Source organism: Coloeus monedula (assembly GCF_965178545.1).
Source record: "Coloeus monedula genome assembly, chromosome: 4".
Taxonomy (NCBI): Eukaryota; Metazoa; Chordata; class Aves; order Passeriformes; family Corvidae; genus Coloeus; species Coloeus monedula.
This window is the reverse complement of record NC_138784.1, coordinates 51,562,936-51,574,330: the sequence shown is the minus strand read 5'-3', so window position 1 is coordinate 51,574,330 and position 11,395 is coordinate 51,562,936. Positions and strand designations below refer to the sequence as shown.

Here is an 11,395-nt window from a genome sequence, read left to right as displayed (position 1 = left end):
GGTAATTTGAGGATGACATTCCTGGGATGAATTTTTAGTAAGCACTATAAGGTCTCCAGTACAATGTTATAGGCTAACTGGTATCTCTGAAAAAGAATAATTACATAGTTGGATAATTAGGTACTGCTAATAATAATTGAAAATAATTAGAGCATGTTCTCCATGGCTGCTGTTTTCTGGTTATTTCGCTGACTGCTTTTTTAAAGGACCTCTTGCCTGTGCATACTTCATCTCACAGTACTCTCTCAGGACCTAGTTTTACCTCTTTTCTTTACATTCCAACTTTTCAGGTAAAGTCATTGATTACACAGTTCCCAGACATATGGAAGTGTCTTTGAGGACCTAAAATTGCCTACAGTGTAACTACATAAAAAATAGGGTATATCTAATTGGTCCTAACCCTGCCCCTTCTGATTTGTGCCCCCAAACTATAGTCCCAGCTTACCAATTTTCTAGGGTTGTAGGAGCAGGAATGCAGGTATCTGTAGCAGCAGAACAACAAACATATAATGAGTGGCAAAACCCAGAAAATGGGCATAATCTTTCCCATTTTGGGTGAAAACAAAGAGTCCTAAGTGTGCATTTTCTGGAATTTGTAGCCTATCAACAGTTCTGAGTTTGTGAACGGGAGCCTGGGCTTTTGACCTCACAGAACAGAAGCTTTTATTTCCCTGTTTTGTATTCTCATTATTAAAATTCATTCCTTCTTTGTTACAAAATTTTGTACATGGAAATATTCCTAGCACTAATATCAACAATGAAATGAGGTATTTTCCTTTTGTTAATTAGAAGACTATTCTCCTAGAAACAGTCTCTTATCACTTGTTTAAAATGATATCTACTTCTCAATTCAACAAAGATCGGTTCTGATAAAAGTGAAGAGTGGGTAAGGGCAGGGAAAAAACGAAAATGAAAATGAAATATTGTAAAATAAGTCTCATTTCTACAAATGCAAAAGGAGTACTAGACACCATGCCTGTAAATAAAGCAACAGGCATATGGGGAGGAAAACAGGGTCACTAGGGCCAGCGATCTCCGTAAAGAATGAAGAAGACAGTGGCAAAATATTATCTGTCTAGTTCACAAGCCTTCTTCAGTCTCTGTTTACAAGCCTGAGAAAAACATATTAAAGCAAAGCTTTAAAAGAACCTGGAGGACTGTACAAAAATGCCAAGAATTGGATTAATTGGCATAATGCAAGGTGGCTGGGCACAGCTGGGGAAAGTGTCAGTGTAGGGAGAATCCCCACCAAGTAAGACTGTCTGTGCAATTAGCTATCTGAACTCTAACCCTTCCAGAATAATTAATGAATAACAGAGGGGATCAAGACAAAGACACAAAGTGATTTGGTGGGTGCTAGCAAGTAATACATCAAAGAATGCTGGTAATTGGCCCTGTGGCTTTCATTCTTTGCCCTATTTCTTTCAATCCATTGACTCAAAATAATGGGTTCAGGTTCATTATCAACAGGTTTTAGCTGCAAGAGCACAACACTTCAACAAAGCTATGATTGTAGCAGTGCTGGTGGCTAAGCAAAAGTTGTAGAGTGTATCACACTCCCTTGAAAGGGAAAGTAGCAGCGCATTCACAGGCTGTGTCTTACATGAAACAGTTTGTATTCACGAATTTGCTCTGAGTTTTCTAAGACTTGGTGTTCACTGAGGTTACAATGCTGGAATACAGTTGGTATGGGCAGGTATGTATAACTCTGCTTCAAATGCTATTAGAGTAGCAGCACATATATTCTGTTCCTTCAGCTGTAAGAAATGAAATAGAATTCCTGACATCATGTGTCACATGTACATGACATTATTTGCATACTGATGGTGACAGTTTAGAGACTTTTCTCTCCCTGTTTTGGTGGCAGTGCAGTAAAGGGAAAATTTATTATTTTGAATCCATAAAAATATCTTTCTGGTCTGCAAAATTTTACTTGAGGGTTTGAGGTTGTTTCGGTTTTTTTCTGAAATCAGAAATGGAATCTCCATTGTTCTGTTTGTTTCTAGTGTAAATGCTGTTGTAAAATGTTGGTAAAACTGATGAGGAGGTATTTAATTAATTAGAATGGCTTTTGATAAAGAAAAGAAGAAGAAGAAGAAGCAGAATATTACAACAGTCATCTTCAAAGAGTGAATGATGTGTATCTTTGCTCTACTGTCATTTTGCCATGGTCATTTCTCCCTAGTGAATGTTGTTATTTTCTAACAATCATAGTAAATACAGTTGCATTTATAGTTGAAATCTGTGACACTAGAGCTAAAGCCTGCCCTTTTAATATATTATTTGAAAAATGTGAGAAGTGGTTTAAATTTATAAGCTTGCTCGTAAGCACAAATGGATGTAAAATTATTTTTCTTCTTGGTTAAAGATGTTACTCTGAATTTGGGTTCCTAGCAAATACACAAAATGGTTTAAGTGTTTTAAATAGCAAATTGTGCTCCTTATTCTTATAGACAGCAATATTAAAACTTCCCTTTTCCTTTGACAGTCTGTGAGGAGGTAGCTGCTGGTGAAACTATTTTCTAAGTCTTGCAGATCAGCTTCTGATTTCCATTATACCACTGTTGATCTGAAAGAGCTTGAACAAACTTCATGCGGAATTTCATTTCAAGAGGACTATGTTTTATAATTGTGAAATCATACAGTAGAATAATGAGTGATAATAAAATTACATAAAAAATTTCTGATACAACTTGTGGTACTTAATTTTCATTTTAGTCATATTTCAGAGAACAGCAATTTGCTATTAAATATTCAAATACATATATGAATTACCAGTGTAAAAATACAGCTATAAATGCAAATATGTGACCATGACCAACAGCATCAACCCAGCCCTTTAAGTGCAGTCATACTGTTTGAAATAATGATGTCACTGATTTGTGCGTAGTTCTTTATTGTTGTCTTCTATGACACAGGTTCCTCCATTAGAACATGTGCCTTATCAATAGTTTTGCTTGTGCTATAGAAAAAAGTACTACAGCTTTGGAAAAGCTTTATTAGCAGATATTCTAAATTGAATAGTTGGTTTTTGATAATTCTAAGCAATGCTTCTTAGATTTAAAAAAAAAAAAAAATCTAATTTTTATATTAAAACACTGCTTAGCACTGGGACCAGTGGTCCAAGCCTAGTGTGACAAAGCTGTTAGTCAGAATGTTTGCTCTCACTCTTTGTGATTCCAAGTGGTTTTGGTAGAGATTTCTTGTGAAAATCTCAGCATGGCTTAGATGATGTATGAAACACTTTGAGAGTATTTCAGAATCGTTAAGTTCAAACTGTAGTTCTTTTGGAGGCTTTTTGTAGCACTGAGGAAGTCTTTTCCATCTCTTCACACAAGGACATGAATGCCATGAATATCTAGATATATTTTCACAATAATAACTTTTAAGGATGGCAAAGAAAGAGGCAACTGTTGTTTTTAGTCTTGCCTCTGCTATATGTTGTTAAAATAAATATGTAAAAACTACCTGCATTGTGAAGATCCATGCTACAAGTGCCTTCTGTCACACATATAGTTCAAGATCCTTAGTTGACAAAATACTGATTGATCCTATCCCAGAGGTTCTTACACTTTTTCAGAAAGTTGCTCCTCTTTTTGTATAATTTTGCCTTCAAGTGAATAACAAGACTTTGGGGGAGAAGGAAAATCATTATTAAAAATACACGGACTTGATCAAAATAACTTTGATGGCTAGAATGATAAGAGCAGTCATTCTCTTCCTTTGACAGATTTTTTTTTTTGTCTGAGATTTGAAGGCATCAATATTGATTTAGAAAGTTCTGTCGCTCAATTTTAAATGAAATGTAAAACTTTTCCATTTTCTCACCTATCAACCTCCATAAAAGAGGAGATGCTTTTGCAGGGAAAAGTGATATTCTCACTTTGGATATCATAATGTATTTATGATATGGGGCTTACCTAAACAGCTCCCCTTTATGTGACTAGGAAAGAAAGGCTATCTTTATTTGGGGTTGGAGTTTTGACTGTAGCAGCTGGATACAGTTGGGATCCTAGGCCGGACTGTGGGACCTGGACCCTCTCGAGGGCATCCTTTCCATCAGGTACCCTCTGCTTTTCTTTTCTCTGCTGGAAGTGACAACAGTAGAAGCCTATTCCCTGCTCTCCCTCTCCTGCGAGTAGCTGCACCCCAGAGAAGCAGCAGAAAGCTGCATGTGACTGTAGGCAGCAACCTGGATCTTTTCGGACCATAGAAAGCTTCCCTGAAACACACAGGGATCTCATATTTTTAACTTCTGATTATCAGAATAACTCTTATGCACTAAAAATGGATTTGGTTTGGTAGCAGAACTAAATGTAAGTGGGAAATGCAGAGGAAGAGGAGCTGAGGGACAGTTGTGACTCTCAAACATACTCAGTTCCTTTAGTGAGAACAGGAACAACTCCAGAGTTTTAAGGACGTTTAGCAGATGAGAATTAAAATATAACTCATTGCATTGCTTTCTAATAGAAAGTGCAAAAAGCCTGCAAAAGAGAAGGGAGTCTTGGTTGCTGAAGGTCAGTTCATGTTTCAAAGGCTGACCTCCTTTGAAAAGGGTCTCTCTGCCTGGTGCTCCCCTAGGAAGGGACCTAGGGGCTGGATTCATGCTGGCCTGCAGTCAGGGAAGTGCTGAGCTTCCGTTCAAATCACTGTTCCCTGAAAAAGCATTTCAGCATACCCTTAGGTGTCTGTGACTAAGAAGCGGATGCTTTCTGAAGCAGGGTCTTCATTTGGCTCATATTATGTGCTTGAAAATCTCAAAGGCTGTAAACTTCTCAAAATCTGGATTCTCCTTTGCTGTAAAATTTTTATCTTAACTTGGTATGGCTTCACTTGGCCTGATATCCGCTGCACAATGCCTTACAGGAACTGTTAGCAAAATATGGGCTGAATCGATCCTGGAGAGAAAATAGTATTTTTTTTCTCAAATTTTTAGGTGCTATAAAGGGAAAAGCATAGGATGGCAGTAATTAGACGCAGGGACTACAATATATTTCTAAGCTTTATTTCTAAAATTTCATATACCAAATTTATTATCAAGTCTTCCAAAGATAACAATATTCACCATGACAAAGCCGCCTGAGATTATTAGGCAAAAGGTTTATATAGCAGGAAAATATTACAATAATGGCATTTAAATTTAATTATTTCTCTAACAGTGATTAAAGGAAATGTTCATAGCTTTGGAAGGGAGTTGTCCTCTGTACTCAATAATGTTTGTACTTTCTTGCAAAGTGTGTTGCTTATACAAATAAATAAGAAATCATGTCTGGATCTCAGGGAAAAGGGTGGCAGGAAGTGGAAGGGCGCAAGGATGGCAAAAAAAAGAATCCTGACCAGCCACTTCTCATGGAAATTACTGAGGTGGAAGACAGAAACAGGGAAAATTTGAGGACAATGTTTTAGATATTATATCTGCTAATGTGTCTTGCCCAACTATGAGGAGTGTGACTAGCCCATGTCTCCTCTCTTCCATAGGGCCAGGCCTTCAATTTTTTGTGCCTTTTGCCTCCTGGTCTCTTCCATGACAGTTTTTATATCACTTGCCAGGATTTTTTCTGGCTGGAGGATCAAATGAGTTTTCTCATGAAAAAAAAATAAACTTCTGTGAATGTTGTCTTGTTTTTAGACCTGTGAATCCATCTAAGATTTTCAAGGGCCCCTGGGGAGCTAGGCTATCCCTGTCAAGAGTAGAGCTCTGGGGAAGGCAAGTGCATGTCCTATTATCTCTTTTTAAGTTCTGCAATGCTGTGAGGATAGCAATGTCATCTTCAGCACTTAAGATAGCAGCTCTGTTTCAGTGTCCGAGTGTTTTATCTGGCTGAAGTTTTTGTCCATGAACAACTTTTGGTACATTGGATCTTTTCCTTGCTTGTTGACATCAGAAGCGCTATAGACTTCTCCCAGTGTTGCTAAAAGTTGTGAGCTGCTGTTTGAACCTCAGCCTCCTTGAATTTGGTTTTGTGCAATACAGTAAAAACTTGTTTGTGAGAACTTTCAAAGTACTTTTGTAGCTTTCAAGTAAAGAACAGTTAAACCAGGAAAATGCCATGCTAATTGTAGCTCATTTGTCATTACTGGTCCTCCAATATTTGCCTCTCATGAAGGGTTAGATAAATCATTTAATATTACACAGAGAATCATACAGTGTGAGAGAAAGTGCATGTTCCCTGAACAGGACTTGTGGATGTAACTCCCACGTTTAAAAGTATTTGAATGTGAAAATTCAAATATGCCCATAACACTTATAGCAGTATTAAAAACTAGGCTTTAAAGAGGCAAAATTGCCTCCCAGAAGGCTCTAGTATGTAAGTGCTACTGTAAGAATAAAAAAAAGCTTAGCGGTCTTAGCATGATTTCTCGTTATTCTTAATTTGGAGGAAATAATTGGATTATATGATTCTATCCTGATCACAGAATTTTTTAATCTCAATCCAAGGTAAACATGTCTTCAACATCTCATAGACCTGAGTTGTCCTATTAAATACAGAAAGCCTTGATCCTTATTCAAGTTCTTTTCTTGAGTCTCCCTGCTGTGATGAAAGTGTCATCTCATCTAGTATTAATTTAGTCTCAATATGTATATATTATGAATATTATTATGCTATAGTTTTTGGGGAAGGTTTTCTCATATATTTTTGAGAATTTTAAACTATTAAAATAGTTCAAAAAACCGTGTTTGTTTGTGAGAAGAAGGTGGTGTTATGCAAACTTTGCACTGTCTATGAGAGACATTGAAAGTCAAATACAGAAGACAATTTAGTAGTTCCTTAAAAAGCAAACTTTGTCCCCACCCTTCATGGGAAGGGAAACAGAAGCTGTGAAACCCCTGTGCTTGCTTCTCTTGGCATTACTGACCTCCAGCTGCATGGTCATGTCTGCCACTTGTGGTATGCCTGAGGAACTAGGGTGAGTACCGGGACCGGCAACTACCTGCTTCTAGGGATTATTCTGCTTCTTGGTAGTGGGAACAACCAGCTGGCAGGAACTAAGCTGGGTTCCAGGACTGCAGGAGAGAATGCAGGACCTTGCAGTGGTGGTGGCAGCTCTGGCAAGAGCCCAAGAACCCCTCCAAGGCTGGCAGGCAGCGCCCACCTCTCGAGTGAGTGTGTGTGAGAGCAGCAACTGCACAACTGGGCTCTTGTGTAGCTATTAAGAATCGATTTTAATGCTTGTATCTTAACTGCCATTGAGGTTGCAGTGTATTTTTGTGGGAGGAACTGGTTGATTAAAAAGATGTTTTCAATGCCTTCTGGATTTAGACCACATTACAATTAAACTATTGTACTTGTATAGCCATAGCATTGCACCATAGCTAATGGGGTTTAAGTTAGACCATTAACTTAACAAACTGCTTTCTGAGGAGACAAGAAGATTTAATTTCACTGTTCTATAAAATTAAATTTTTTGTGCTACAAAAAAGAGTACATGCTTTTTACTGCTTATTTATATGGAGCTTCTGTGGAGTTCGGTGGAAGTTTTGCTGATGAATTCAGAGCAAGCCTCTATTCAAATAATATTGACATGACAGTACACTTTTTCATTGTGTAGTTTACTGCTTTCACTGATCCATTTAATATTTTATTATTAAATAATTTTTAGAACTATAGTGACTTTACTGATCATGTATGTACAGATGTTAAGTCCATGTAGATGTATAGACAGCTATACTCATTCACAACTAAACTCTCCACCATAAAAGCTTGATTTTAAATATAGGCAATTTTTTCCCAAGGGAAAGGAAAATAAAACCCACTGATCTAAAAAAAAAAAAAAAAAAAACCTAAAAAGACCCCTCTGTCCCCCAAACCTGTAAGTACAATTTGGTATCTAAAGAATTTAATGACACTTGGTCTTTTTGCCTCCACAGCCATGGATAAATTACTCAAATTTGGATGTCCAAAATGTAAATGAATATTCAAAGCCTGAAGGTGATTTAAGATCATGGTCTACAATAAGACCAGTGGAGACTGGCATTCTTTAGTCACTTTTGTGGCTCTCACAAGAATATCCTGAATGTATACTTTCACATCTAAATCAATATGCTCCCTGCAATGCTGAGCAGATCAATTGGCTTTTGGAGAGCTATACATACAGGTATTCTGGCGCTACTGTGGCAACTGACAGGACTGAGCACTAATTTAGATGCCTAATTTAAAATCAAGATTAATTTTAAAAATCCACAGTTTTTTATCCCAAATAATATAATAAAGCTGCTTCTAGTTAGCTCATCTTATCTGTGTCGTTCTAAAAGTTTGACATGTGGGCTGAGACAGTCATTGTGGAGAAGCAAGATCTAACACAGAGCAATTCACCTGCCTCTTTTAGATATAATCAGGGCACAACTCTGTAATTTATTTTAAGATCCAAAACTTGCATTTGGAACTGACATGAATTTGTATGAAAGAAACACAGCAAAAAAAAAAGGAAATTTAAAAAAATGGTAACAATGTCATATTTGAAACCATTCTTTTCTCTTCATGTTGACCTGCTACACGTTCCCCAAGGTCAGGAGCACCCAAACGTGGGAAATGACAAATGTGACCAGGAGCTGTGAGGAATAACACCTTCTTACTAGAAACACACTCCATAATCTCTCCAGGGTAGCTGGTCATGTTGGAGGAATGCAGGTGTGAGGGTGTACATAGCTGTAAATATAATGCGTTTAAGAAAACAAAGGTGCAAATTAGAAGTTTCTAAACTAGGTTGGTAAAAGGCAAAATTTGCCTTGAGCTGTGTGTTGTCCTGGTGTGCTCTGTTTTAATCCACCACTCTAAGCTGCTTCTGATAGAGTTGTATTGCCAGTGGACAAGACTGTGAGCTTTCCCAAACAGTTGTTTTCCCTGCACCAAAAGCTACAGGAATGCTGTGAGGATCCTTCGGCAAAAAGGCATAGGAGGGTCGTGCTGTGAAGATACCTTGAAGCAGTGAGGAACGAGTGAGCAGGGGACCAGGCTTTGTTTCACAGTCATTCTTTTACCTTGGGAGGCTTCCTGGAACCAGTGTGTTGCCCATCTAGATGATTGGTGAGAAGGGCTGGTCAATACTGTGGTTACATCTGCCTGAAACTGGCCTTCTTCCAATGGGACAGACTCTGCTGAGCTATGAAAGCACAGGGCTGCAGGCTGTTGTCAGCACAAGGCTGGGAACTGAACAAACTCTTTTCTGCAAGCGATAATTATACCACGGTTCAGTAAAGGAGCACTTGCAAACCCCAGCAGAGTGAAGCACAAAATAACCTTGCTGATCAAGCAGCCATACCCATTGGGATCTATTAACTTTTCATCTTGGCAGAGACTATATAGGTATGTTCAAAACCTGTTGGTTTGATGTTTATTTCAGGAAAAATTAAGTTAGGATAGGGGAATCTGCTTCTCAAGTCTCAGGCGAGCCATCTTGTAGGCAGTACTTATAGTTTTCCTCAGTTTCACATGATGTTTCAAAGCCTCCCTTCTTCAGAGGCTGCTCAATCTGGCTGCCTGCCTTTGCATAAGTGGGATCCCCCTCTTCAACTCTCTGCAATGGCTGGATGTGCTACAAAAGCTTTAGGGGATGAAGTGATATATAGCAGTGCAAAATAATTTCCCCCTTTTTTGGGTGTTTAATGAATTGTGACTTTGAAATGAAGAGTAATTCTGATCAATTAAAATAAGTGCAACCAAGCTCAGATAAAACGTTACTTTGAGATTTATTAAGTCTAAATGGCTACCAAACTGTGTTAGAGGTACTTCATCTGCCAGAAGGATCCAGTCCCTCAGTCGTTGCAAGGGAATACACCCTTGCTGTCCTGAGATAAAATTCTTCACCATACATCTTGGATCAATTTTAATCGAGTGTGTGGTATTGATTTTGTCATACTCCTCTGAACTTCCTTGTTAAGTCAGAGTCTTAAGCAACAGCTGAAAGTTTGGGGTGGGGAAGGGGAAAACAAAGCATGAGAGACTTGTCAGGCTTTTCGGCATATTCTGGAAAAGGAAGTGCTGGAGGTTTTGCAAGATAATCAGGCCCTCAAAAAATAAAAAGTTCAGTGTGTTTCACAACCAGTTTCAGAGACAGTTTAAGGCATGCAGTGAGCCAAAACCAATTCCACTGCAAACCAGTTCAGCAACAGATTTTACTACATATGCTCTAAGTTGTACTGATTTGAAAATGGACAAATAAACAAGAAAATTTGGGTTTTTCTGATTATTATATGAACTGATCATGACAGTGCTGTAAGTGGAAATTCACAATCTATACCACATAATTTATGAACTGGAAATATGGAAATACCTTTCAGATAACTTTGCTTCTTCTCTTCACAACTTCCATTCTGTTGACGACATAACTTCCATTTCTCTTCACAAATTCTGTAAATGTAATCAGTATGTCTGAGAACCATTCTTCTATCATTTCTGCTGTTTTTTGCAGAAATGCAATTGCTTTAGTTGCATCATATATGATATGCAAAGGTAAATCCAAGCCATCAGTGGACTATACTGACAGTATTCAACATGAGATATGTTTCACGCTGGGGGAGAAAAGGAGGGAATGTAGAAATAACATGAGAATAGTTTGAAAACCAGGCAGTTCACCACCCTACAGAAACGTGGATGAGATGGCAGACTTAAAAGATGAGAACTAGGAATGATGCGGTGAATGAAATAAAAAACAAAGATCTTAATAAAATTCAAAAACTTCTATAGTCCAGACGTTTACTTACACCAAATTTAACCTGTGGATCAAGTAAATGTTTCCTCCCTGTTCTAAGGTGAATCTTCTAATAAAAAAAAGTCAATCTTCTTTTTCATCTCAGTGTTCCTAAGTCTTCAGTCTCTGGGCTTCACATCTACTTAAAAAAAAGGACTAAAAATAGAAAAGTGAAGTGTAATGACTTTGAGCAATAATGGCATGACTCAGATTACTTTTTCTTAGAGTCCACTGTTAACTCAAACTAAAGATGGCCTCTGTTCAGTTTTAATTTTAATACTAGGCTATTTTTCTTGCAGAACTTCAGTAAAGACAGCTCAAATTTTTGTTGTATAAATTATGATGCCATAGAAACTTCAACTACTATATCTCATTATTTAATGAAATTACTAAAATAAGTCATATCAGACAGTGTGACCAACACACAAAATAAGGATGGTCATTTACCTTTCTCATATGAGATAACTACAGAACGATATCATTGACAGCACCTGTAGCTCATCAGCATTAATATATTTAATTATGATAAAACAAAACCTTTCTACTGCAGTGTGAGAAATTTTCAGGTTCTGTTTACAGAAATGTTTTGGGGTAACATAATTCCTGCTGCTGGTATCTGGCTGCTTAAGACCCCACTCAAGTAGTAATGTCTTGAGGTGGATGAAGCTGGTACATAGTGAGAGTTTCCTGTTCTCTTTAGAGAGCT

At 37.7% G+C, this 11,395-nt stretch overlaps 1 protein-coding gene across 1 annotated transcript in view; it reads left to right on the top strand.

Annotated features, from left to right (window-relative positions):
* Nucleotides 1-1,603: 1,603 nt before the first annotated feature.
* The window catches only part of TFEC (transcription factor EC), a gene marked incomplete at both ends in the record, with an annotated part of 66,664 nt that continues 56,872 nt past the window's right edge, over nt 1,604-11,395 (top strand). The window contains 3 exon segments of the mRNA XM_082279577.1: nt 1,604-1,630; nt 1,632-1,659; nt 1,662-1,696. Coding sequence (XP_082135703.1) covers nt 1,604-1,630; nt 1,632-1,659; nt 1,662-1,696 — 90 coding nt within the window.